At 41.4% G+C, this 25,589-nt stretch overlaps 1 protein-coding gene across 1 annotated transcript in view; it reads right to left on the bottom strand.

Annotated features, from left to right (window-relative positions):
• The window catches only part of LOC147638971 (Nitrilase/cyanide hydratase and apolipoprotein N-acyltransferase family protein), a 69,882-nt gene extending 68,966 nt beyond the window's left edge, over positions 1-916 (bottom strand). Inside the window, exon 1 of the mRNA XM_086786119.1 lies at positions 643-916. Within this exon, the coding sequence (XP_086642245.1) occupies positions 643-807 (165 nt within the window). The 5' untranslated portion in view covers positions 808-916. The remainder of the gene's footprint in view (positions 1-642) is intronic.
• Positions 917-25,589: the final 24,673 nt, after the last annotated feature.

The raw sequence follows: 25,589 nt of genomic DNA, 5'->3' as shown, positions 1-25,589 counted from the left end.
CCAGAGAGCGGCCAGCCCCACGGGGGTGGAGCTCAGGTGTTCACTGTGGTTTTTTATCCCTCCTTGCGAGGTGAGCTTTGTAGCCTTATGGCGTTTTCTCATTAACTAATAGAAGGATCGTTTTTCCGGAGAAAAAAAAAAAAAAAGATCGGTTCTGGCCGAGGCAGGTATCGTCATTAGCTGATTCTTAATAAAGCTGAATTGTGATGGTTCCTAGTAAGTATGTTTTGAACTTTTGAAAGCTACAGTTGGCTGCAGGATTTTTTGACATCTCAGAGAGAGGTGAATTCTTAATTGCAACATGACCCCTGATGCCATGGGGTCTGCCGCATGTAGTTGCTAACTTGTCACAATCTCCTGCTAGCACAGGGGCCCATTTTCTGAGGAAAAGAAGCTTCCCCATGAATATAACTATTACAACGGGCTTAGCAAATCGATCATGCATGTGCCGTAGAATGAAAATTTGAACGAATTAAAGAGTGCCCAACAAATCCATTGCATGAATCATGGCAAAAAAACAAACAAACAAACAAACTTGGCATGATCAAGTGCCCCAACAAATGTGGGCGTTCAAAAACTAGATTACGACATTATATTGAGGGTGATTATAGCAGAGACGAGGCTTTGATCAATAGAGAGAACCTGGACAAGGCGAGAGCACGTGAGGAAGTTGGAGTGGAGGTCGTTGGTGGAGGTCATCTGGGCTGCAGCTACCTTGATCGTCCGAGAGGAGGCCATGGCAACTACTACTGAAGCTGTTGCTGAAGAGGAGTACGCTCTGCCCACAAGTGTCCGGCACAAAGCCATATAGGTGATTACCTCTTCACCATAAACACTGTGTACCTAGCCTCAATTAATTTCCAAGGCCTCGTCTTTGAGGCTACATGCTCTAGAAGTAAACTAGCCCCCTCCACATGGCTCGTTGTTGTTAACCATTTCATAGGCTAGCATGGTTCCACCTGTCCACTCAGGCGCTTTGCCATTTTACATGCTTGAATGGACACCCTATCCTTTGTAAGACGATGCTTGACCATATAGCGGCCTTATTATATGAGCTTAATGCCAAATAGGAAAGTCACTAACTTCGTGTACATATTTGCTTTTGACTAGATCTAGTGGCTCGAGACTATATTTAAGTATTTTTGCCTTAGTGTAAAAGCTAGTCACCTATATATGAGTCATTGAGGAATAGACATTCGTTCTCTTACAATAGAATACTTTTGAGCTCTTCTCTTCTCCATTCTTGCTTGCTTGTGCTCTATTGAATCTTGCATGCTTGAGAGAGAGTTCCACTATGAAGAACATTGTCTTCTTGTCCTACATCTAGGTATAGAGAGCTCTACCTTCATCCCCATGGCCATGGAGCATTCCGATGTGACAACGAAGTGAGCCTTGCAATGGACGACGCAGCACACCCACATTGAGGATTTATATTACGTCTCAAAGAAGGCAAGACCCAATGACACATGATTCAGCAAAGCTTGACTTGAACATATTCGGCACCGTGAACGGGGACTAGCCTAGGGCTTAGCGTTGTTCTTTCCTCCATTTTTAGCTATTGGGATCTCCCAATATTGCCCAATATCGATTACGAGATCATAGTTCAAAGGCATATGGTTTTGGAGCTTTGAATATGTTTAGTTTGTTGTTTTTATTTAGTCTTAAAGCTTGTTTGCATTCTAGTAGCATATCTCGAAAGGAAAACCATAATTTCATTGGTCTTTTTTGCATGATTTTAAAGCCCATAAGCCTTTGATCTTGTTGCATTAAGCCAACGAATAGCTTAATATTTGTGATTAGGAGTAGAATTCACTCTAAAAACATACGCTTTGAGCTTCATTAGGTGTGGATTAGAGTAAAAAAGTTAAATTTTGTTCATGTTTTTCATATATTTTCCATTCATTGTTAGAATTGGTAGCTTAGAAGCATGCAAAATCAACCAAAAACAATCTTAAAAAATACTTAATCACTTGTTGCAAAACCATCATCAATTAAGATTAAGAAACTTAATCACCTTCATCAAGTCCAAAAAAATCTCAAAAAACTCTAAAAACCAGGCCAACCCATCTATCAAGTTAAGAACTTTAATCACCTCCCATCAAGTCCAAAAAATCTCAAAAAAACTCCAAAAACCAAGCCAAACCATATGTCAGGCTAGTAGACATGAGCCCACAGTTCCATATAAAAAAGACATGAGTCTAGCTAAACGAGTGAGATGTAAGTCTAGAGATAGGTATATAAAAAATACACGAGTCGAGCTAAACTTGAGCATGGATATGTGAACCATTAGTTTGGACATATGAGACGTGAGTCTAGAGGCATGAATCAACAAACATGAGTTTGAAGGTAGGTATATCTAATACTGTACCAACCAATTAAAATAGCCTTAAAGACATACATACTCATGTCCTTTAAGGATTTTTACGTCACACAATATACCAACTATAAATTTCAATAAAAATTTTATCCTTTTTTAATGCCCAATAACTTCACACCAACCTTATCATAGACCTATTTCATAAAAATCCATGCCTAGGTAGGCCTATTCTATAAAAATCTAATTCATACAGAAATGGCGTGAGCCTTTTCATGTGAGTCTACAAGTGTAAGCCTACATTCGTGAGTCTACAGGCTTGAGCCTAAAGACATGAGCCCATCAGCATGACGTGAGTCTAACTCACCAAATCTGCATGATATTTCATACAAAAAATGTGTGAGCCTATAGATACGAGTCTAGCGATATGAGTCCATAAACATGAGCCTACATAAGTGTGAGTCTATAGGCAGCGCGAGCCTAGTCTCTTTTTTTTACGTTCAAAAAACCAAAAAAGAAGTTCAAACAGGATGCTCAAAAGAAGTTCAAACAGGATGCTCAAAAAACCAATATCTTCTATAGCTTTAGTAGAACATACATATCTGAATTCGTTTTATACATGTAGTTCCTGGGGGTTACATCTCATGTGGAGATACTTGGTTCTAGCATTGTCTCTCCTTCCTCTTGTTTGATGTTATAGAACTGTGTAATGGGGCTTCATTTTCTCCACTAGGTAAGAATCACATATTGAAAGTGTGTCTCAAGGCCTTATATCTCGCCTTTTCAAGTGGGATTAAAGACCTAAACCATTGGAATGCTTTGCCTTCAAGCCAAAGTCTAAATGAATAGATCTTGGTGAGATTATCAATCTTTCCCATGGCCTCACAAACTCGATTAAACTTCTCTAAGTATTGAATGGGATCTCTAGTTTAATCAAATTTGGTCATCATCCTTAAGACGTAGATTGGCTTTATTACCCAATTTTGAGCCTTGAATGGGATCTACAGTTCTATCAAATTTGTCATTATCCTTGAGATTAAACTAGCTTTGTTTTACCCAATTTTGTGCCTCTAGGTGTTATGTTTGTGCAAGCCCCCTTCCTGTTTCAAACACCATCCTCAGCTAATTCACATGGTGGGTGGAACACTTTTCAAAGGCACTTGTCGTATGCTGGCATGTTAGCTTTGAGATTGCAAGCTTGCTTGTGCCTACAAATGAGGACACATTATACGAATGCTCTTTTACCCTTCCCCGTGTTCCATGTTTCTTGTCTAAATGGAGAATGGAGAGGAACTCAAACTTGGTTTCGTATAATGAAGAAGCTTAATGGGCTCTTATACAAAGTGAGACTCTTGATAGCACAATGTGTGTAAGCAGGGTGTTTTGTGGAATGCTTTTCCCTAATGGTATAACAAAAGAGATGTCCTAATTGCTATAATTATGGTTGCTTGGGTAGCTTGGCTATGGCCAAGTTGGGACAAACCCAACTTAGAATCAACCCACCAAATATGGCATTTGACATAGTTTGAGCATGTCCTTGAGGGAGGGAAGCTTGAACCTTAAAGGTTCTTAGTCCTACACCTACTTTTCACTAGAGCTTCACCCAAAGAGAGTAGTTTAATGCTCTTTTCACGAAGTTGATGGTGGTGTTTATAGAGATAGTTGGTGAATCTGGGGCTTGGGGGACTTTAGAGGCTCCTGTTTTCAGGGGTTCCAATATTCCTCCGCTTACTTCTATGTTTAGTTGGCCCATTTTATCACAAAGCTCCTCGCTTGAGGTGGACTTGAAGGAGTCTTAACTTCAAGGGGAGCACTTTATTGAGTGTTGCTCATTTGTTGTTGGGATTGAAGATTGGGTGTGTTTGAGGAGGTGTATTTTAATATGCTATAGTCAACTGTATTGTCATTTCCAATAATAACTCTGAATAAAAGGTTTCACTTTGGAGATAGAAAACCAAGAACAAGAGAGCCATGAGCCCCATGAGTAGGAAAACCCATGCATCATCAATATGATCCCTATGGGTATCCTGAACAGACTCTTGCCATCGATTGTGCCTCTCTTTTCGAAGTTATCGTGTAACAAAGAGCAAGAGACCTCAATGAGATGGTACTTAGGCCACCACTGATGTAATGGCCACACCATATCGTGGAGTGTCCTCATAAATATTGTACACAACAATCTCCTCGAGTACTTCAAACACTCCAAATCCCGTGCTAAGTCCCAATGTCATTCCTTATGAAGGCACATGCTACAAATGAGGATTTGACCATGATTACAAGGGTTATTCCAAATAGAGTGACAATGCCCCTATGAAGTATCAATTATAGCACTTTGACGAGCCTTAACTTGTTGAGTGTACAAAGGATGACTTATTCATACAATAATGTCATCACAATACCCCAAGCCTAGATGATGGCAACAGTCAAAGGGTTTTTCCAAATAGAGTGACAATGCCCCTATAAAATATCGATTATAGCACTTTGATGAGCCTTAACTTGTTGAGTGTACAAAGGAGGACTTATTCATACTATAATGTCATCACAATACTCCAAGCCTAGATGATGGCAACAATCAAAGGGAGCATCCAAGGCTACTTATAAGTAGAAAGCTCTTGCTTCCACTTCAAAGCACGTAGCTAAAGAGCTTGAGGCACAAGCGCAAGATGGAGTAGTCTCTTATAAAGGTTACTGAACCAAAAACAGAGGTCTAAAAAGAAGAAAACCTCAAAGAGCACACAAAAACATAACACTCAATTAGTTATCAAGGATAACGATGTTGTGACTATCAAAAGTGGTTTAGATGTAAGAGCTCCAATGGACAAGAGTAGGGAATTTGTAGTGAATACAAATGCATCATGGCCTTCCCCATGTGGATCATTGGTGCTTTTTTTGGGGGGGGGGAGACATCGAGTAATCTCCTACACAAACCTGCTCTTCCTAATGAAAAAAAGTCCAAAAACCATCCTAATAAACTCAAGGAATATCCCAACCCAATGTTGGAGAAAGAGCGAATAAAACAAGCCCAGGATCTTATGAGAAAGTTATGCAACTAGACTAACACCATCCACTCCATGCATACACAACAATCAAGCAAGCAAGCATTCATAAACACAAGCATGCAACCATAAGCACAAGAGAGTCAGAGAGAGAGAAAGAAAGACTCAATTGTGACAAATGGGATTGTCCCTTTTCATATTCCATAAAAATCATTTATATACATGAGCTCACTTTTTACAATGGCCGGCCGCCCATTTACAATTGGGGGCCCAAAATTGGCTTCCTAGCTCTATGTACATCTAGCTCACTAAGACCAGCATTACCCAAGCCGTAAGCTTGGTCATCCCATATATCTTTTATCAATAAGCGCTTAGCGTGGTTACAAAATGGTAGATTACAAGAAGTATAACCACGCTTGAAAAATGATGTCAACTAGAGTGGTTAACATACCTCCCTCCCTAATTCAGGTCCATCCTTGGAGCTGGCAAAGGATCTAATGGTAGTAGATTGAGTACGTGTGGATGAAGTCGCGTTGTGAGGTGGTATGGGGGGGGGGGGCGATGGAAGCCTCCATCAGATCTTTGAATGTTTGGAGGTACCATGCAGGCATCCATTGGATGCGCTTATAGTAGCCAAAAAGTTACTTCAGGTGTTAGGTCTTTGTTGAGGTCAAAGGCCAAGCCTTGACTGCCTTTGTGGTAATGGCTCCAGTCCGGGAAGGTCTCCAATAGAGTGATGAGAAAATTGAAGATCTGGATTGTGGTGACCACAGTGGGATCTGGCACCTACTCGTGTTTGCTGATGAAGTCATAAAGGCACTTGATCATGTTTGCTTGGTGTAAGGGTTCTGTGGCGTCAAGGGAGCAAACCATGGGCAGCTGTAAAGGAGTTTGGGGTTTTTGGCTTGCTCCTCATGAAAGAGATTCCAGGCCCAACAGCTACGAATCGGAAGATATTTGAGGTTGATCCGAAGCTGTCATGGTGCCTTGTAGTACTGGTTCCATATGTATGATTTGAGGAGAAAGGGACGCCGCCAGGCCTGGCTGCTTGCCCATGAGTTTGAACATGATGGGGTGAGCAACGGCCGGGGCTTGTGGTAGCCGCCACATTGTCGAGGGGGGTGCTTGCGCTTCCAGTGTGATGCTTGGTGTCAAGGTAGGGTCACAGGATGTGGAGGTCCATGTGGTCGGTTACCCTAGTGATAGGAGCCTCTTGGAGTTGTTGACTGAGAAGGATTCGTATGGCCTGCTCAAACTCTATGCGATCTAAGGGATCATGCCAATTGAGTGGGTTTAGCGGAGGGTTCATCTCATCTTGCTCGCGGGGTGGTGGTGAGGGGATTCCCCCTTCTCCAAGGGTGGGGGGGAACAGAATATGCCTCATGTGAGCAGAATCTCCTAGTGCGCGCCCAACGGAGGGTTTCCAAGGTATTTCTACCCAAGGTATTTCTATGAGAGAAGGCCAGGGAGATGGGCCAGCTTCTGAGTAATGAAGAGGGAAAGGAGAGGAGCCCGTGGGTGGTGGGGTTTCGTATAAGTTCTGTGACCAAAAACGGCCTTCCGCTGCACTTCCTCCTCAGTAGCCTTACGATGGGCGACATTAGCGATCTCCTCTGTGTTTGGGCCCGGGCCAGCAGATTGGGGTGGAATCTACTCCTGCGGCTTTGGTTATGGGTAATGACGCTTTGAGGGTGGAGAGGTGGGAGAGGATTAGGGGGGTGGAGGGAGACTGGCACTACATCAGGCCCCTGCAACTGAATTGCCCTAGGGAGTTCGTCCCATCCAGCAGCATGGTATAATGCCATGGGGCCACGAGCTTTCCTTGGGGGTTGGCATAGATGGAATTCAGCTCCTTATGCAGGTATTCTTCCTAGTTAACGGGTGTGCCCTAGTGGACCCTTGCCAGTGTGGAGAGGCTGCACCTGCTTAATCTATCGATCCATATGGTTGTGATGAGCAAAAAGGATAGGGCCCTCGCCAACATGACAAGCTCCTCTTGTGTGATGTTGGCCCACTCCACCCATCCTTATCTCAGACTGTGTCAAGACTCAGGTGGACGGTTTGGGTCTGGCATGTGGCATCAAGCACCTGTCCAATTACAACACTTGCATTATAAGTCTCTGTGAAATAAAGGAAATTTGGTTTGGGGGGCAAGGGTGTGTTATGAAGTTTTTGTTTCCCTTTCTCCTTTGTAGTAGTTGTGGCGGAGGACACTTTGGGCCTCCATTGGAGGGTTAGTAATTGCGAAATGACAAGAGTAGGGAGTTTGTACCTTGGTGATTTGGGGACCCAAATTTGGTGATTGCTTTGATAGTAATTTTGAGCTTGAAGTAGAGGTTTGGGTATCCATCGGTAATTTGTTGTTAGACAAGGCTTAGGTTGTGGGCGAGGATGGTTCGGCCTTGGGGAGCGTTTGGGTCAGTGATTGTCCTGTACCCTGTGGGCTTGGGGTTGCCGAATGGGTTGCCTTCGAGAGGGACGAGGAGCTTGTGTTTCTAGTATATGAGTATGGGAAGTAGATCGACGGGGGATCTAGAGAGTGGTGGTACCTTCATAATACCCTTGAGCTGTGAGAAGCTTCTTAGGTATCCATTGGCGAGGGTGCTTGCCCTGTGTGCATCGATTAGAGTTGTTAGTAGGGTTAGTGTTAGTAGTTTTTTTGGGGGGGTCAGTAGGGCGATGGTGGCATTGGAGAGTTCAAATTGGGCTATTGCTGAGTTGGGTAGTGGTGGTGAGGATACGCGAGGCAGTGGTGTGTCTAGAATGGGGAGTGGCCTCTTTTTAAGTGGTATGGATCGGTGTTAATTGGAGGGTGAAATAGCAGTGGTGAGGGGAGGATTATCATCTTGGCATGAGGGAGTGGAGGAAACGGGTTCTTCATCCGTCATTAGGATTATAACTTGGCCAGAGGCCAGTTGTAGGGTGGCAGTCCTTGCATCCCAGTCAATGTTGCAGCGAGGTTGTGTCCCATCCAATCTCGTTTGAGAAGAATTTCCTCACGCATAGTTCTTGTAGGCATCACATAAAACTTCCCTTCCAAGGGATTATTTCCAATGTGGACTAAGTTTGTAATTGTGCCTAAACATTGAACTACGAAAGGCCACTGTTGTGACCGTGGAAGGGGTCTCGTTTAATGGGGGCCTCTTGAGGGAAAGCCATGTGTCATAAGACTTCAAGTTGTAATTAGACCCTGTATCGACAAGAGCCAATTTTTGGATGAAGCTTGTTGGGGTTGTCATTCCTAACCATAACCGTAACTGAGCAGGTTTCACCTCCTAATCTTCCTCTTCAAGGTCTACGATTTGGACCATGTTGACCATAATGTTTTCCCCTCCAAGTTTGGCTTCCTGTTCTTTAGCCTCTTGTTGGGTTGCTTGTTTCATCTCTTCGTGTTCGGTTTTTGGTTGGTTTTTGTCATGAATGACCTTGAGTTTTCAATTAGTGGGCCATTTCAATTTGCTACCATTGAAATATCCCACCATCTCGACGACGCCGAGTGTCTTTATGCGCAGTGCGCCTTGGGGGGTTATCTTAGTGACTAGGAAAGGTCCTAAGGCTCCAAGCTTGAGTTTTTTTAAATAGATTTTTGTGCTAAAGAGGAGGGCCATATCACCCTCGTCCTTTAGCAGGTCATTAAACCATTATTTATGCTATAGTTTTTTGACAGTCATACTATAGACAATGAGAAGGCATGCTTTGTTAAGCTTTTCGAGCTTGAACAGGCGACAATCGAGGATGTTGCTCGTGAGTTGTTGCTTGACTATGATTCACAAACTCTGGACCAAGAACTCCATAGGCATAATTGCTTAAATACCATAGGTTAAACTGAAGGGTGTCACATTGGTAGCAGCCTTGTAGGATGTTCGATAGGCCCAGAGTGCCACAGGCAACTTTTGTTCCCAATCATTGTGGCTGCCTTCAACCGTTTTGGTTAGAATGGCACAAAGAACTTTATTGGTGCTTTCTGCTTGGCCATTGGCTTGGGGGTAGTATGGGGAATATTTTCTGTGAGTGACAAGGAGTTCTTGTAAGAGGAATTGTATTACCTCATTAATGAATTGCGTGCCATTGTTGCTCAAAATGCATTAGCTTTATGGGTAGCCCTTGCTTCAACGCATTTCGTGCAATAGTTTGTGGCTACTATGATGTATCGAGCTTGAGTGTATCTAGCCGCAGGTCCAATGAAATCAATGCCCCATTTTTTGAATGGTTGCACAGGACACAATGGGGTTTAGGGGCATACTATCTTTAAAGCGTGGAATTCCCCCTCATTGGTATTCATTGCACTGCTTAACATATCCCGCTACGTTGGCCATTAAGGTGGGCCACCATAGCCCTGCTGTGAGGACTTTTGGCATCATGCATGGTCTTTGTTGAGAAGTGGGTCAATTGGTAGGTCATTGTCTAGAAAGTGTGCAACCTCCTCTCCCCATTCCAAAATTAAGCATAATTGGAACAAGGTGGCGTCTAGTAAATCGTCCATCAACTCCCATCGCTGGCTCACCATTGGGGATGCGTGACATGGTCCACCAAGACATGCTGTGAGCCCTTTTGCACTGTGATAGTGAAGTCGAGCTCAAGTAAGAATAGCAACCATCGGGTGATTCTTTCGGCTGTGCACGGTTTGTTTACGAGGTAGAGAAGAGCTTGATGATCTACAAAGAAGATAATTTTGGTCTCCAGAAGATAATGGCAAAACTTCTTAACCATGTAAACCATAGCTACTAACCCTTCCTTTGAGTGGTTATATAATTTTGTTTGCCCTTGTGATTGGCAGCGCGGCTGGTAAAACTAATGGGGAAATCCATCTTATGTTCACTGGGTTGGGCTAGCACACACGCAACTCCAAAGGTAGAGGCGTTAATGTGGACATGAAATATGATATCCCAGTTGGGGGACCTTAAAATAGGAGCACTTGCCAAAGGCTTTCTTTAGGGTGGTATACGACCGTTGGCATTTCTCTGTCCACTCAAAGAGGATCAAGAGTCTGTAAAGGGGCAAGCTATATTGGCATACATGAAAATGAAACACCGCAATAATAACCAACATGTCCCATGAAGCGCTAGCCTCCTTTAAAGTTGGTAGTAGGTGGTGGCAACCCAAGGATAGTAGTAGGTGGTGGCAACCCAAGGATGCACCATACCTTGCTGTCATCCATTGGAGATTCCTTGTTTGGAAACAATATGTCCCAGGATAACTCCATCCCTAACCCAAAATTGGCATTTGAGAGGGTTCAAGGAAATACGATAGAGCCTACGATGGCGGGGGCATTGGTCAGCCCAAAAGACATGACATGGTATGCATAAGTTTCCCATTCGATAGCAAAGGCCGTTTAATGTTGATCTCTTTGGGATCGATAGCAAAGGCCGTTTAATGTTGATCTCTTTGGGATCGATCAGTACCTGATTGTATCTAGAGAATCTGTCTAGGAAGCTATCTAGTGACTCTTTCAAGCACGTGCTCTGTGAAGGGTAAGGGATAGTGATCCCATATAGTGGCGGCATTGGCCTATTTGAGGTCCACGCATACTCGTACCTTTCCGTTCTTTTTGGGCACTATCACTATGTGTGATACCCATTTTGTGTGCTCAATTTCATAGATGAATCCGGCATCTATGAGTCGATCAATTTCTTCATGGACCATCTTGGAATACTTTGGATTCATAGGGTAAGTCATCCCCAATTGAAATTGGTCTCGGGTCTTCACCTAGGCCCGCTAGGTTAACTTCCTTCACCTTGGCTGGACCATCATATGAGGTTCTTGGCTCTCCATTGTGGGACCTTTGGGCCGAGTCATATTGTACAAATCTATCAGCCATCTTAAAGGTTCTAGTGTTTAGGCACTTGTTTAGTCTCTTCCACTTTAGCGCTTTCCTCTTCTATTAAAATTTTTCTGCAAGTGCTAACTTCTTGTTGCGTGCCTTGCGCACGGAGCGACAAAGCTTTTGGGGTTTGGGTTGGGGTCAATGGTTTCCATTGGTTTGGGGGTGGTCATGTGGACCATGAGGGATCTATTGATGAACTCCTTTTGCCAGACTTGGTTGAAGTGTTGACGTGCTTCAACTGTCCCTACGTATTTAAGCTAGTGGGTGTCTGAATCAGTAGGAAAGGTATAGCATTCTTGTCCAGGGAATCCATTGGGTTTGTGAGTTCTATGTGAGCATGTTCCCTGTGATGATTCCACATTATCGGCCTTTTCAAGTTCATGAGTGGCAACATCAGGCAAGTATGTGGTGCTAAGCATGTAGAGAGACGTAATCTCCTACCCATCAGCTGTTGCTAACCTGGTTCCCATGCACCTTAAAAGTATGTCCAAGGTAGCAAGAATATGCATCCAATTCTCATAGTCTTCCGGCTTCGGAAGGGGTGCACATTCCCCACTATCCTTTTTCTCATCTATTGTTTTATGGCAGGTTTGGCACAAGTGGACTACAGTGGATTGGGTGGTTATTACTGAGTCCTCTGCAAAGGGTTGACCGCTCATGGGATGAACCTTCCAAGTGCGTAGGTTGATCTTGACTGTTTGGTCTTTTCTCCAAATGTAGATGTGGTCGGTATCCCAATCATGGATCATTTTTATCTCCCTCATAAAGGGTCATCCAAGGATGCAATTATATGAAACTGGTTGTTAGCCGAAGTTCATCACCACAAAGGTAAGGCGGAAGGTGGTTCCAAGGATCTTGATTTTTAATTCCTTTAGAAGACCAATGGGTCTAGTAGTGGTTCCATTAGCGAGTTTTACCAACAAGGTCGTGGCATCCATGGCTGGAGCTCCCCATTTCTCCGAGCATTGTTTGGTGACAGTGCTCACTCCTGCCCCCCATCCAGGATGGCAGTGACTTGGAGGCCGTCGAAGGTTATTGGCAATGTTGCATTGAATTTATCACCTTTGAAATATTATCCAAGTTTGTTGACTCGAACCGTGGGGGTCCCATTGATCCAATGGGGTTCAATGAGTTCATCCTCCTTAGTCTCATTAGAACTATCTAGCTCTGTAGATTCCTGCATCCCTGTTCTAAGGCGTCCCTCCATCCAATCTTTTAGATCCTTCCATAAGCTTGGGCTACCTTGAAGTAAGGTGCCACTGGGGATTTGGATCTGAGAAGAGAGGAAGGAAGAAAGACTTGCAATATCTCTGGGAGAAGATGTTGTTCCTTGAGGAGGAAGGTCACCTTGGCTTGTCCTCAAGCTTTTATTCGTATAGGGTATTGGGATTTGGACCTTTGTGTCTGTCCTTTTGAGAAATCCCATTCTCTGAGTAACCTTCTCCGAGCGAGGTGAAAATTAGAGCCAAACTTGGCAATAAACCCCAAAATAAATTAATTTTTTCTAGACAAAATTTTAAAACACAAATGTAATTAGAAAATAGTGTAACATTTTTTGCCAATCCAATGAGCATAAGACATAAGCACTTACATAATTTTCCATTCACACCTCACTAGAAACCAGTTGGAAATCCTGCCTATATTAGAGTGCATATATAAGTGACCATTCTTACATAACCACTAATTAGTTAGAAGTTCCCAAAATTGCATGAACCACCAATACACAAAACCAATCCAAAATCTAGGCAGAGAAAACATTGTAACTACACAAAATTGAAGCACACAAAACATTCTAACAATCCCATGTCCTGCAGACCCCAAAAAGGCATAAACATCCAATGAAAAAAACCACATTCAATTGCACTCTTTCAAGGTGCGACATCGCCTGCCTCCAAGTGCTTGAAACAACTCAATTTTTCTTAGAGCTGCTTGGTGAATAAACTCATGAGCAGTCGCATCTAAACCAAGGACCTGTAAGTAAACAAAGTACATGTGCTTGTATGGAATGTATGTAGAGCTGCTTGGTGAATAAACTCATGAGCAGTCGCATCTAAACCAAGGACCTGTAAGTAAACAAAGTACATGTGCTTGTATGGAATGTATGTAGAGCGCTTACTCTCTCTTCTCTGAAAATCTTCACACGTGCATCTTGGAAAGTTGTTGATCATCCACTATAGAGTAGTTCACTCCCAATACTCTAGATCCATTAGTGGGTTACCTAGAAGATATGAGACTCATTGCATACAATAATGGCCTCACGAATTACTTGTCCGTCCAAGTTTCAACCCTTATCAACATTCTCATTAAATTCTTTTATTAACCTTGTCCTCCATCTCATAATTTTCCCGTCACAAAATCGTGGATGAATAGCACTAGCCATCGTACCATTTGTAACCGTATTATTCCATTATGTGCTTAGCGGAATATCAATCTTTTTTTGCAAAATGAATCCATTTCTTTCAAGCATTTACACCTCATGACAATCTAAATTGGTACCTTCTTCCACAAGCTAGACCTCGGGCGCCAGTCCTAGTGTGCCTATCACATGGTCCTTATCAACTTCCCAAGAGTGTGTTAGAGATGAATTACAGAACTAGACATACCCTCCAACAACTCCACCCGGATACTTTCTATGACCCCAAAAACATGGAGCTGGAACTCCACTATTTTTGTCCAACTCTACATCAAGTATTTGAGAGCCACATCTGCCATTCTGTCCTAGCAATCGCCAAAAACAAGTTACCTTGCTACCAAGATTAGTTCTGCAAATTGATCACATTATTTGGGCATTTTAGTCTCCACACATGATACTCTGGCCGATGATTGTCTTCATCCAAGATTTGGCTTGGATCCGCACACAGTGGATGCTTTTGGCGCACACTTTGCTGACCTCTCTTGGATCTCAAGAGAGTTAATACCCATCTCCTGCATAGTTGTGTGAGCCGAATCAATGAGTCTTTTGCGAGAAGATATTTTTTCACCCATACTCATAAATATGTTAGCCATGTCCTGCATTTTTGGTCCTCTACCAAAGTGCACACCTTTCAAGTAAGCATTATACTTCACACTTTGCAAAACATCCAATGCCATGTTTGCACCTATGGCCTCGAACAAGATAATCTGACTTTTATAACCTACTGATGCTCTCATACTTGCATGCTTTGCCTCAGCAAGGTTTGTCCTTGGAATAAAAACTCCCAAGTACTCCTAAGAACAAACCAAGAGCCCTAGTGAAAAGCCCTAATATCCCACCAAGCTAGCCATGTCTCCAATGCAGGAATCTCTCCTTGCACATCATGGCCGGAAAACCAAAACTTTCTAATCTTAATTTTACAAGCCTCCGCGGCTATCTCTAAAGGAGCTTTTCTCCATTTTCTACACAGAGACTTGTGTTCCTCAATGAAAGATGGGCGAATACACTTACACGAGTGCCTCACCATACTTTGTTAACAATGGAAAACATAACTTCTCTCTTTCTTAGGAAATATTTTCTTTGCCCCTCCAAAATAAATGGTGCGAACAGCAATCCAATTAGCATTTGCTTCATCTGCCGTGAATCCACGGAACTCAGGTTTATCAAAGCTATTTTGCTGAACCACTGTATTCAACATCTTCCAAAATTCTATTTGTGCATGCCGATCCTTAACTCTAAATTCGCACGTAGCCAGGGTAACTAGTTCACAGATGAATGAATTGTATATGTGGGTAGACATTGTATGGATGGGCATGATTAGGGCTCTTGTGGGGTAACTAGTTTTTTTTTTGGTCTCTCAGAGCTATGGCTACGACCGAGAGGCATCAAGTCTTTTTTTTGTAAGCAAGGGGCTGTGGCTCTGGCCAAGGCCATGTCTCTTGTCTCTTTTTTTATAAGCAAGGGGCTATGGATGGGCATGATTAGGCCACATGTGGGGTATATGTTTCTTGTCTCCTTTTTTATAAGCAAGGGGCTATGGATGGGCATGATTAGGCCACATGTGGGGTATATGTTTTTTATATTTGTTGAGGGCATGATTAGGGAACACGTGGGAGCATTAAGGATTCATGGGAGGTTTGAGATGAAGTTGAAGGGATATGGAGGTGTTGTTTGAGACTCCTTTGTGAGGTCAAGGAGAGTGATGTTTGTCTCTATTCAAAGTATCTATTTTTGGGCATTATTTTTTATATGTTTGGGTCTCTTTGAGCTATAGAAGCTTTGACAATTGTCCCTTTTGATGGTGGTTGTCTCGCTCAGAGCTACAGAAGCATAGTTGGTGAGCTGAATGGTCATGTGTTTTGGCGAAATGAATGGTCAAGTTTTTTGGTGATGCATAGTTGAATGGTTATCTTTTGAAGGATTAGTGGTTGTGTTTGGAAGGATTAATGGTTGTGTTTGTATTTTTTTGATGTGTAGACAATCCACCCTGGTGGTAGGGGAAAGCATACTAAGAGAGAAAGGGCACAAGTAGTTAAAAAGGAAGGGGAGTCTCAGGCAACAATTAGCTTGGACCACATTAGTTGAGTGGTGGAGACTAACTTTGAGGGTGTTCAGGATGTTGGAGAGGAGGTCGATAGTTAGACAATGACTGACCCTTTGTCGAGTAGCTCACATGTGGCTGTTGATGATATAATCATAGGCAGCACTTAAGAAAAGGGTGGTAGCACTTTACCAGGTAGCTCTCTTAATACAATGGATGAGTGGAATGGCAAAGAAGCTTTCTTACAGATTGTGCCTTATGAGTGTAGGAGATCAGAGGTGCCTCCATTGGAGGACAACAAAGATGAGAGTAAAATTTATATTGACAAAGGTGAGGACATCATGCAAAAAATTAGATTGTTTAATTGTTTTCAATGTCCTATGATCCCTTTGTGTAGACTTATTTCTTATGACCATGTTAGGGGTTTAAGGGAAGATGTTTATGGTCTCAAGATTGCATTTAGCAAAGAGGTATATGTGCCAAAAAACGAAGCATTTATAGTTTCTCTTTTAACATGTGAAAAAGAGACTACCTATGTGAATAATGAGATTACTAGTGGATGGGTCGCTATTTGGCATGACATTAAATTAGAGTTTGAGGAGGAGATTCGAAGTAGACGAGAGTTGCAAATCCTTAAGGGTAGGATGTTTTATGTGTGGGAGGGCAACTATTGTACAGTGGCTTGGGGACACAAGCTATCAAAGAAAGATTTTCTCAAACAAGAGCAAAGCACCATCGTGTATTGTGTACGATCATGGATCCTACACGTGTGAGCGAGATCGCTCTCTTGGAAAGCCTGCAAAGGATGAATTAGTAAGTTTCTTATAAATTTATGTTTGAGATCTTGATCATGTGGTGTTTTGCTTGGGAAAAATTGTAATTTTTTTGTCTCCATTTTTTAAATCTTGAATACTCATGCTTTGGTAACCACAACCTTGCGGGACGAGATTGTAAATTGTGCCACATTAGTGCTGCCAATTATGATGATTACATGAAAGATTTTCCAGAGAGAGATAGAAAGTTATTTACTTTGATTAGAAAGAATAATACAAAGGGAGCTGAGCCTTGGTACACTCTTACTTGTAGATACTTGGGCAAGCTTGTTTATAATGCAAGTATTTGATAGCTTAAGCTTTTCTTAATACTCATGCTTTGCTTTAAATTGTCATGTGATGAGATTCGATGTTATGTGAAGGTTCAAATTACTCAAGTCTTGAACAAAGAGCTTGAGCAAGTGCACTTGAGCATGGGAGAAGATGAGGTGAAAAAAATCAAAGCTAAGGAGATAGAGGAATTGGCCACGAGATATGTTGACCGCATAGGTAAGTTATTTTGTAGTGTGTTTTGTAATGGTGAATTGCATGACTATTGAGATTAATATAGTGTGATTCTAATTGTGTTTTAAGACAATATTAATTTTGGACATAGTGTATTAAGAATGATTTCCATTTGTGCCACGAGGAGAGTAATCTTGCTCCTATGACATGAACCAAAAAACTATATAAGACTTAGTATACATATAGGATATCGTATAAACAAGAAAAATTATAGTTAATATATAACATGAATCCTAGTTTTCATATGAAATGTGAGTCATGCATGCCTCAACTAGTGGATACACCTCACATGAAGCAAGATGCTCTACCAACCACTTGTACCCATGCTGTGTAGCATCTTTGATCTCATGTTCAATGGGGGGACGGCCAAAATTTTGACTCTACAAACAACAAATTCAAATAAGAAATTTAGGCATATGAAAATCAAATATACAAGCTCACGATAAGAAAAAGACAAACACTTGCATTTCTTTTACTTACAAATCGTGCTCTAAAACCCACTTTGCCACCTTTTCCAAGTCTAACTTTCATGCCTCTACGCAACGGCTCGTCTGTGGCATGTTGCTGGTTGTAGGGAAATTTTACTTTAGCAAGCACCTTGTGAGTACATAATATAGAAACAAATATAATCATTATTGTGGCCGTGTAATAGTCTTGTCACACTTCTTCTTTTCAGAACTTCTCCTATATTTTTTTATCATAGAAACAATACAACCCATAAGAATGGACATAATAGTTAAATTTCATAAAACCAATACACCCTTCTTCCTTTTAGCACTTCTCCTATATTTTTTTATCATTAAAAAAATACAACCCATAAAAATGGACATAATACATAAATGTTAAACTTCATGCGAAGGTTAATAATACACAAGAACTTCTTTCTTTTAATTATGATAGTGGTACTACAAACATTCTAACTGTAGTTCATCCTCACTGGATCTTTGTTATGATTAGTGAAATGTTTTGTGTTATTCTCTAATATATGATCTCTTTGTTTGGATGAACAGAGTAGTGATTCAAATGCATCCATCCATACCCCTCCTCCAATTTCTTTGTCATCACGACCGAAGATGCTACCTGAATCACATTTTATTGGAGAAGATAATACATCTGATTGTTTTGATAACCAAGCATGTTTTAACTAAAGAAGATTATTTTATTGCACACTATGTCGGGGAATATACATGTGGTGGAGCAGATTCACAAAGCCTATAGTCTAGCTCATAACAAGCACAAATGTAGCCCCTATGTGTAACCATGTTTATTCCCTTATAACTCTAACACTTGAAAGTTTTTTGTTTATAGATGATTAGTTTCAACTTTGACGAATTTGTATCTAAGTTATACATCAATGATTAAATTGGTATGCTAATCACTGATTAACTCTAATATTAGGTGACGACATCTTTACCCTCACAATAGTGGAGTCCTACTCTCCATAGATGTGACTCTTCCTCATCCAGTGAGGCTCGAAGGAGATGTCCTAACAGTGAGAGGATAACAAGTCATGCGATTGCGATCCACTCTATATGAGATTGTTTACGATGACTTCCAGTAGGAATGAAGTTTTGCAACCTAGTCTCCTTTTGCAGAGACCGCTAGGGACTATCCATTGCCAACTCATCTAATTCAGGATGCATATGATCATAGAGCTGCTGGTGGTTGGTTATCACCTAATCTTCCAAGTGATTGGGAGGAATTTAGCCACTAGGGATCACGATTCATAATAGCACCATCCATTATCTAGGATGCAGAGAGCGAGGACTTTACATGGCACAAGATTTGCATGTGCTTGCTGAAAGTATGGTGACACTCATGAGCTTTTGTGGCCTAGTCTATTTAGAGGGAAGATGGAGACAGCTATGTCAACACATCATTAGTATGACCACTTATGGTATGTTGTCTAATGCAGCATCCATTCGCGAGAGAGAGAGAGAGGAAACAATTGGTGCTAGAGTTTCCTATGTAGAGTATGCTTACAAAGATGGTCGTGGCTATACGCATGGAAATATAGTAGGTGTGATTAATAGCACCAGAGGACAACCAGGAATACAACCTAAACAATATAGTAGGTTTGAGGAGAGATATGGTGTGGAGAAATACATGTCCCAAAGCCCCCTCCAATCTTATCATTATCCTCATTGTTTCTGCTTGAGGATGCATAGCAAACAACCTTTCATTATCCTCATTGTTTCTGCTTGAGGATGCATAGTTGTTTTGCTGCAATTTCCCATTTTGCATGTCAGCCTGCTTCTTATAACAATCTGCCTGCACATGTCCAGGCTTACCACCACAATAAAAGCATCCACGTGTATCATTATAATGCCTTTGCCAATTTTCACAACCTCTTTGACTCCCCCTGCCTCTGAATCGGCCTCTTCCACCTGCGTGTTGTTGCTGCTGCTGGCCATAATTCTGATTACCTGTTCAGCCACCTCCTTGGCTGCATCCATGGCCTCCTCTACCTCGTCCTCTGGTTGTTTGTGCCATTTGAACCTTACAAGCAAGAGAAGAGTTGTTTGTAGACTATACATTTTGTAGGGCGATTCCTGCTTTTGCTGGGAGATGTGAAGAAATAGGTGATCAATTGGTGGATGTACCTTTGGGTCGACAATGACACCATCGTAGAACATAGTTTTGTAGGATTTTCTCATAGTTTTCAACTGTATAAGAGTTTTCATCTATGTAATCATGAGATGTATGTTATGCCAATAATGAATTTAGATTAATTTAAACTTGAGATGTATGTTGTAAGCGAGTCATGAAAAATGTTCACTAGTCCTAAGCAATCATTTACAATAGGCTATCTTGATTTTTACCTAGTCCTAAATATTGATCAATTTTACAATCTTTTGGAGACATTAAAGAGAACTGTTTTTATAACTTTTATAAAATAAGCATAGTTTCAAACTTCTTTGAAAAAATGTACATATTGCTAATTTAAAGGTGGAAAAAAATTCACTTTTAATGTCAAATAAAAAAATGGAAAAAACAAGGTCAATGAAAAGATTTAATATTCTTTAAAACTACTAATTATTCAGTGGCATTCACGCATGTCTATGTAATGTATAATACATTCTTTACTTTTAAAATTACAAAAATGTGATTTTTCTTCTACAAGAATTTGATTAACTTCATCCCAATCATTGCACTTCATCCCAATCATTGATTTAGAGCATATATTTGATGTTAAGATAAGTAGGTGTATGGAGTCCATGGCCATAGAAGAGGCTTATTGAAAAACGATTTCTCTAGATTCAGATAGAAAACCAATGATCCAAACGGTCAAATTTTAGATGGTAGTGAGTACTATAATTTATCAGTTTACTTTATTTTGATCTAATAGTTGGATTTAGAGTTATAGTCTTTGTAAAAACACAATTTTTAGTATATAACAGTTAGATTTTGAGCCATAAAAATGACAACAGTTGTCGTTTTGAAAAGTTGATGGAAATTTGGATTCTAGAATCCATTGAATCTAAGTGATTCTAGAATCCAAAAGTTTGATGTTTTTATTGTAAACAGTGAAATTTCCATCTGAAAAGAAAAAAATTGGTATGTAAAATGAATGAAAATTTCACTTTTATTGGACGAAAAATTTAGTCTATCAACGGGAAAAAGATTTGTTGAAAATTTCCATCGATGGGAGAAATATGTCGACAGAAATTTTTTTTCCATCCATGAGAATTTGGATTGGATTCTGGAAATCCAAATTTTCGTCGGACAGAAATTTCAATTGATCAACAAAAATTTGAATTCCAGAATCTAAGTGGATTCTGGAATCCAAATTCTCATTGCGACGAAAATTTTGAATTCCAGAATCCTGGAATCCAAATTCTCATCGTGACAGAAATTTTTCCCGTTGATGGAAAAAAAATCGGTCGACAAATTTTTTTGACAAGCTCATTATGGACCAAAATTTCTCTTTTTTCGATGGAAATTTCACTATCACGATAGAAACGTCAATCTGTCATCACAGAATTTTGGATTCCATAATCCACTTTGTTAACAAAATGAATTCTAGAATCTAAATTTTCATCAATTTTTCAAAACGACAACTATTATCATTTTCATGGCTCAAAATCTAACTGTTATAAACTAAAAACTATGTTTTTACAAAGACTATAACTCGAAATCGAACTATTAGATCAAAATAAAGTAAAGTGATAAATTGTAGTCCTTATTTGTAACCGTCTAAAATTTGATGGTTTGGATCGTTGGATTTCTATCTAAATCTGGAGACATCTTTGCTTTCAATAAACCTCGTCTATGGCCATGGACTTGATATACCTACGTGTCTTAATATCAAAATATGCTTAAATTCAACCATTGGATCAACTTTGTATACAAAGAAATTTTATTTTCTTAGACAATGCACTAGCCCCATGTAAGAGAGTTTCATTAGATTATATTGGGTCTAAAAGTGGGGATGGTAAGCGAGGGAGCTTGATGGAGGGAGCTTTTCTTGGCTACCCTCTCTCTCTACTTGAACAATCTCTCTCAAACTATTACCACCACCATCTTCGCCCACCACCACCCAGCCCAGCCTAGCCCACACCACCCTCTCTCTCCTTCTCCCACCCTCTTCCCTCCCCCTCTCTCTTCCCTCCCTTTCCCTCTCCCACCCTCCCTCTCTCACTCTCTCTAGGAGAGAAAGTGTGGTGTGGGCTATATCCATCTGTATATCCTCCTCTCTCCTTCTCCCACCCTCCCTCTCTCTCCTTCTCCCACCTTCCCTCTCTCTCATCTCCATCCTCTTCCCTCTCTCTATCTCCTTGCCCCACCACCACCACCACCCAGCCCACCCTCTCTCTCCTTCTCCCTATCGCTTGGTACTGACTCCCATTGAGGAAAATAATCTCAAAAGGGATCATGTTAAGGATGCCAAAACAACAACAACGACACTTGTGCCGCTTGGTATTGACCCCATGAGCAACATGACCCTGAGGTGGTTCGGTACCAACCGATATGGGCCAATATAGGATGCCAATGATCCTCCTATCACTTGGTGTAGAACCTTAATGCAACATTACCCTAACATCTACTATTCATTAAGAAAGGGTCGTTACTAGGTGATAAAGAGCTCGCGGAGTTCCTACGAGCCCCTTATCGCATATGGTGCTGACCAAAAAATGAACATTTATTGAACTAGTAAAAAAACTCAAAATACTCGCAGACGCGATGGATGTAGAGGCGATGGTGTTGTCTGAGTTTGGGGGGGTCGATGAGGAGGAAGATGTAGTCGTGAGGCAAAGGCAAAAATAAATCAAACACATGCAAGAGAGGAGAGGAGTGAGAGTACCTAGCATATTGACGTGTCATTCATGCGTCAAACCTTATAAATGCCACTTATGATCATTAGTACACACCTTGGGAGTGGTGCTAAGACCACGTGGTACGTGACCACATTGGTCTTTAACAGCTCGTATCTCCCTCGGGAGCTTCATTCATTCGTACATTGAGTTCCTTTTGTAATCGCCCTTTGCGTCGTCCCTCTACATTGCCATTGCCCCTTCTTCTTGTTCTATCTCCCACAAGCAAACTGAGGCTTTTAATCAAATCTACAGGCATGCTTTTCTCTCTATCTCTCTCTCTAATTAAACGCTCACAATATTCATTATGAACACACACACACATAAACACAACATACAGAAAGAAAAAAACTATGCTCCATCTCCAACAACCTTACATAAACAAAAAATGTTATGATGTTTTAATGAACCATAGCCTACTAAACTGTGATGCATGCTCATATTTAAAGTCATGAGATGAAACTTTAATTTGAAGTGTTAATTCTATTATGCCATTTTTTCCCTAGGCATTACAAGAGGATATTGAAAATTCACCCTTCTATATATGAAGGGTAAAATGGCTTATAAATGTGTGAGACCTTATAATACCACTTATGAATAGGACACACCACACACGTGGTGCTACGACCACCACCTGGGTCTAAAATAGCCCGAATCTCCTTGGGGACATCGAGCTTTTTGCCCATCCTAAACTCTTCCTAAACCCTTGGCATTGAGCTCTTTGCCCTTTGTGTCGTCCCTCTACATCACCATCACCATCACCATCATCTAACCTGCGTCTTGACATTGCCGTGGTGTTGAGCTCCCCTGCCGCCGTTGTCATTGCTATCGCCAAAGTAGGTATCCTTGTAGTGTCTTATAGCTTGTTCTTACTGACCCCCTTTACTTTAATTTTGTTATTTGGGTCATTACAAAGCGGGGCTCGTGGACATCACGTAATCCCCCTACCACTTGGTACTGACCGCATGACACATATGGCCTCGTATTTGCCCCCATGTCTATCCTTTTGTGCAAAAGGGGTTAGTACCAAGCGGTAGGGAACTTACAGACATCACGTAAGTCGCTAATCGCTTGATACTGACCCTCTTTTGTTTTTTTTCTTTTGGGATCTTCCATTTTGTTATCTGGGTCAATACGAAGTGATAAGGGGCTCGCGGACAGCGCATAATCCCCCTACCGCTTGGTACTGACCCCATGATCCATATGGCCTTGTGTTTGCCCCCATGTCTATCCTTTTGTACAGAAGGGGTTAGTACCAAGTGGTAGGGAACTCGTAGGCATCACGTAAGCCCCTAATTGCTTAATACTGACTCTCTTTTGTTTTTTTTTCTTTTGGGATCTTCCATTTTGCTATTTGGGTTAGTACAAAGCGGTAAGGGGCTCGTGGACATTACGTAATCCCCCTACCAACTGGTACTGAACCCATGATCCATATGGCCTCCTGTTTTCCCCCATGTCTATCCTTTTGTACAGAAGGGGTCAGTACCAAGCGGTAGGGAACTCACAGGCATTGCGTAAGCCCCTAATCACTTGATATTGACCCTCCTTTTTTTTTCTTCTTTTGGGATCTTCCATTTTGTTATTAGGGTCAATACGAAGTGGTAAGGGGCTCACAAACATCATGTAATCTGCCTACCGCTTGGTACCAAACCCATGATCCATATGGCCTCGTGTTTGCCCCCATGTATCCTTTTGTACAGAAGGGGTCAGTACCAAGCGGTAGGGAACTCGCAAGCATCGCGTAAGCCCCTAATCGCTTAATATTGACCCTCTTTTTTCTCTCTCTTTTGGGATCTTCCATTTTGTTATTTGGGTCAGTACAAAGCAGTAAAGGGCTCACGGCGGACATCATGCAATCCCCCTATCGCTTGGTACTAACCCCATGGTCCATATGGCCTCGTGTTTACCCCCATATCTATCCTTTTATATAGAAGGGGTTAGTACCAAGCGTTAGGGAGATTGTAGGCATCACGTAAGCCCCTAACCGCTTAATACTGACCCTCTTTTGTTTTTTTCCTTTTGGGATCTTCCATTTTGTTATCTGGGTTAGTACAAAGTGGTAAGGGGCTTGCAGACATCGCGTAATCCTCCTACTACTTAGTACTGACCCCATAATCCATATGGCCTCATGTTTACCCCCATGCATATCCTTTTATACAAAAGGGGTCAGTACCAAGCACTAGGGAGCTTGCAGGCATAGTAGTAGCCCCTAATCGCTTTTTGCATCCTTTTGTTTTATGGTTAGTACCAAGCGACAAAGTGCTCGCATGCATCACCTAAGTCCCTTATCGCTTGGTAGTACTAACCCCTTGTATATTAAGCGTGCTTTTCCTAATCGACTGAAATATTTCTTTAGGCATGTTAGCTCTTGAGTTGGACATTCTCTTGGAATTTGGTGACAAGGCGGAAGAGTCTTGCGCAAAAAAGTTATATATGTTCGTATACAATGCACATGACCATCATCGTTCTCTTGAATTGTGTGTAATGTTCAATGCATAATTTCTTTTTTTTGAGAACATTATCAAGATTTCTAGGATTTTGCACCACGGTGACCAGAAGCAGGATTATGAACTGATAGTTTCTGGCAACATCGTAATGTACGATGGTGAATGATATGTTCATCCATCTGATTTTGCAACACAGACAAAGTCATGAAAAGGCGGCTCAACCACTGTCTTGAAAAGATCCCCAGTGGTAGTAGAGTAGAGGAGAAATGCCCATTACACTCAAAGAAGTTTTGCCTTCTCTAATATAGTTATGGATTTCTTTGTTTTCTACATCTCCTTATTGATGAAGACTCTGAGCCCCAAACAATGGATTTACCAAGCAGTCAAGTGCCAATCGAGGATGATGTAGTTGAAGAAGAGGTGGCTATCGATCCAATAGAGGAGAGGGCAAAGGCCGAAAAGAAAATGTTTCCCACCACTAGTACATCCCTTGTCGATGTCGATGCACCAGCACCCATGAGCATAATCCCGTTGGAAGCCAGTCCACCTAATGAGAACAAATAGAGGGACTTGTCACTTCCTTCTTTGCCTAGCTTTATTATGGCAGACTAGTGTGATTATGTATTATTGACAGACATTATGCATCATTTTAATATTCGTGAAGACTATTTCTGCTTTAGCAAATTATAGTGAATCAGACTTGGAGTGAGTAGAGCAAGGAGTTGACAAACACCTCCTAGTTGATTCTACAGTCTAGGACTCTGAGTATCTTCCTGGCAAGGATATATTAAAGGACATGTTCAATGAAGCTAGGGCATATGAAAGCCAATTGCCTTCCGAGGAGAAGGCTGCAGTAATTGCAGACCATCTTGGTTTGGCAGATATGGGCAAATATATAGCAG

Source organism: Cibotium barometz, chromosome 4 (genome assembly GCF_041138505.1).
Source record: "Cibotium barometz isolate CiBa-2024 chromosome 4, ASM4113850v1, whole genome shotgun sequence".
Taxonomy (NCBI): domain Eukaryota; kingdom Viridiplantae; phylum Streptophyta; class Polypodiopsida; order Cyatheales; family Cibotiaceae; genus Cibotium; species Cibotium barometz.
Note: the sequence above shows the minus strand (reverse complement) of the source record. Positions and strands in the feature narration are given on the sequence as shown.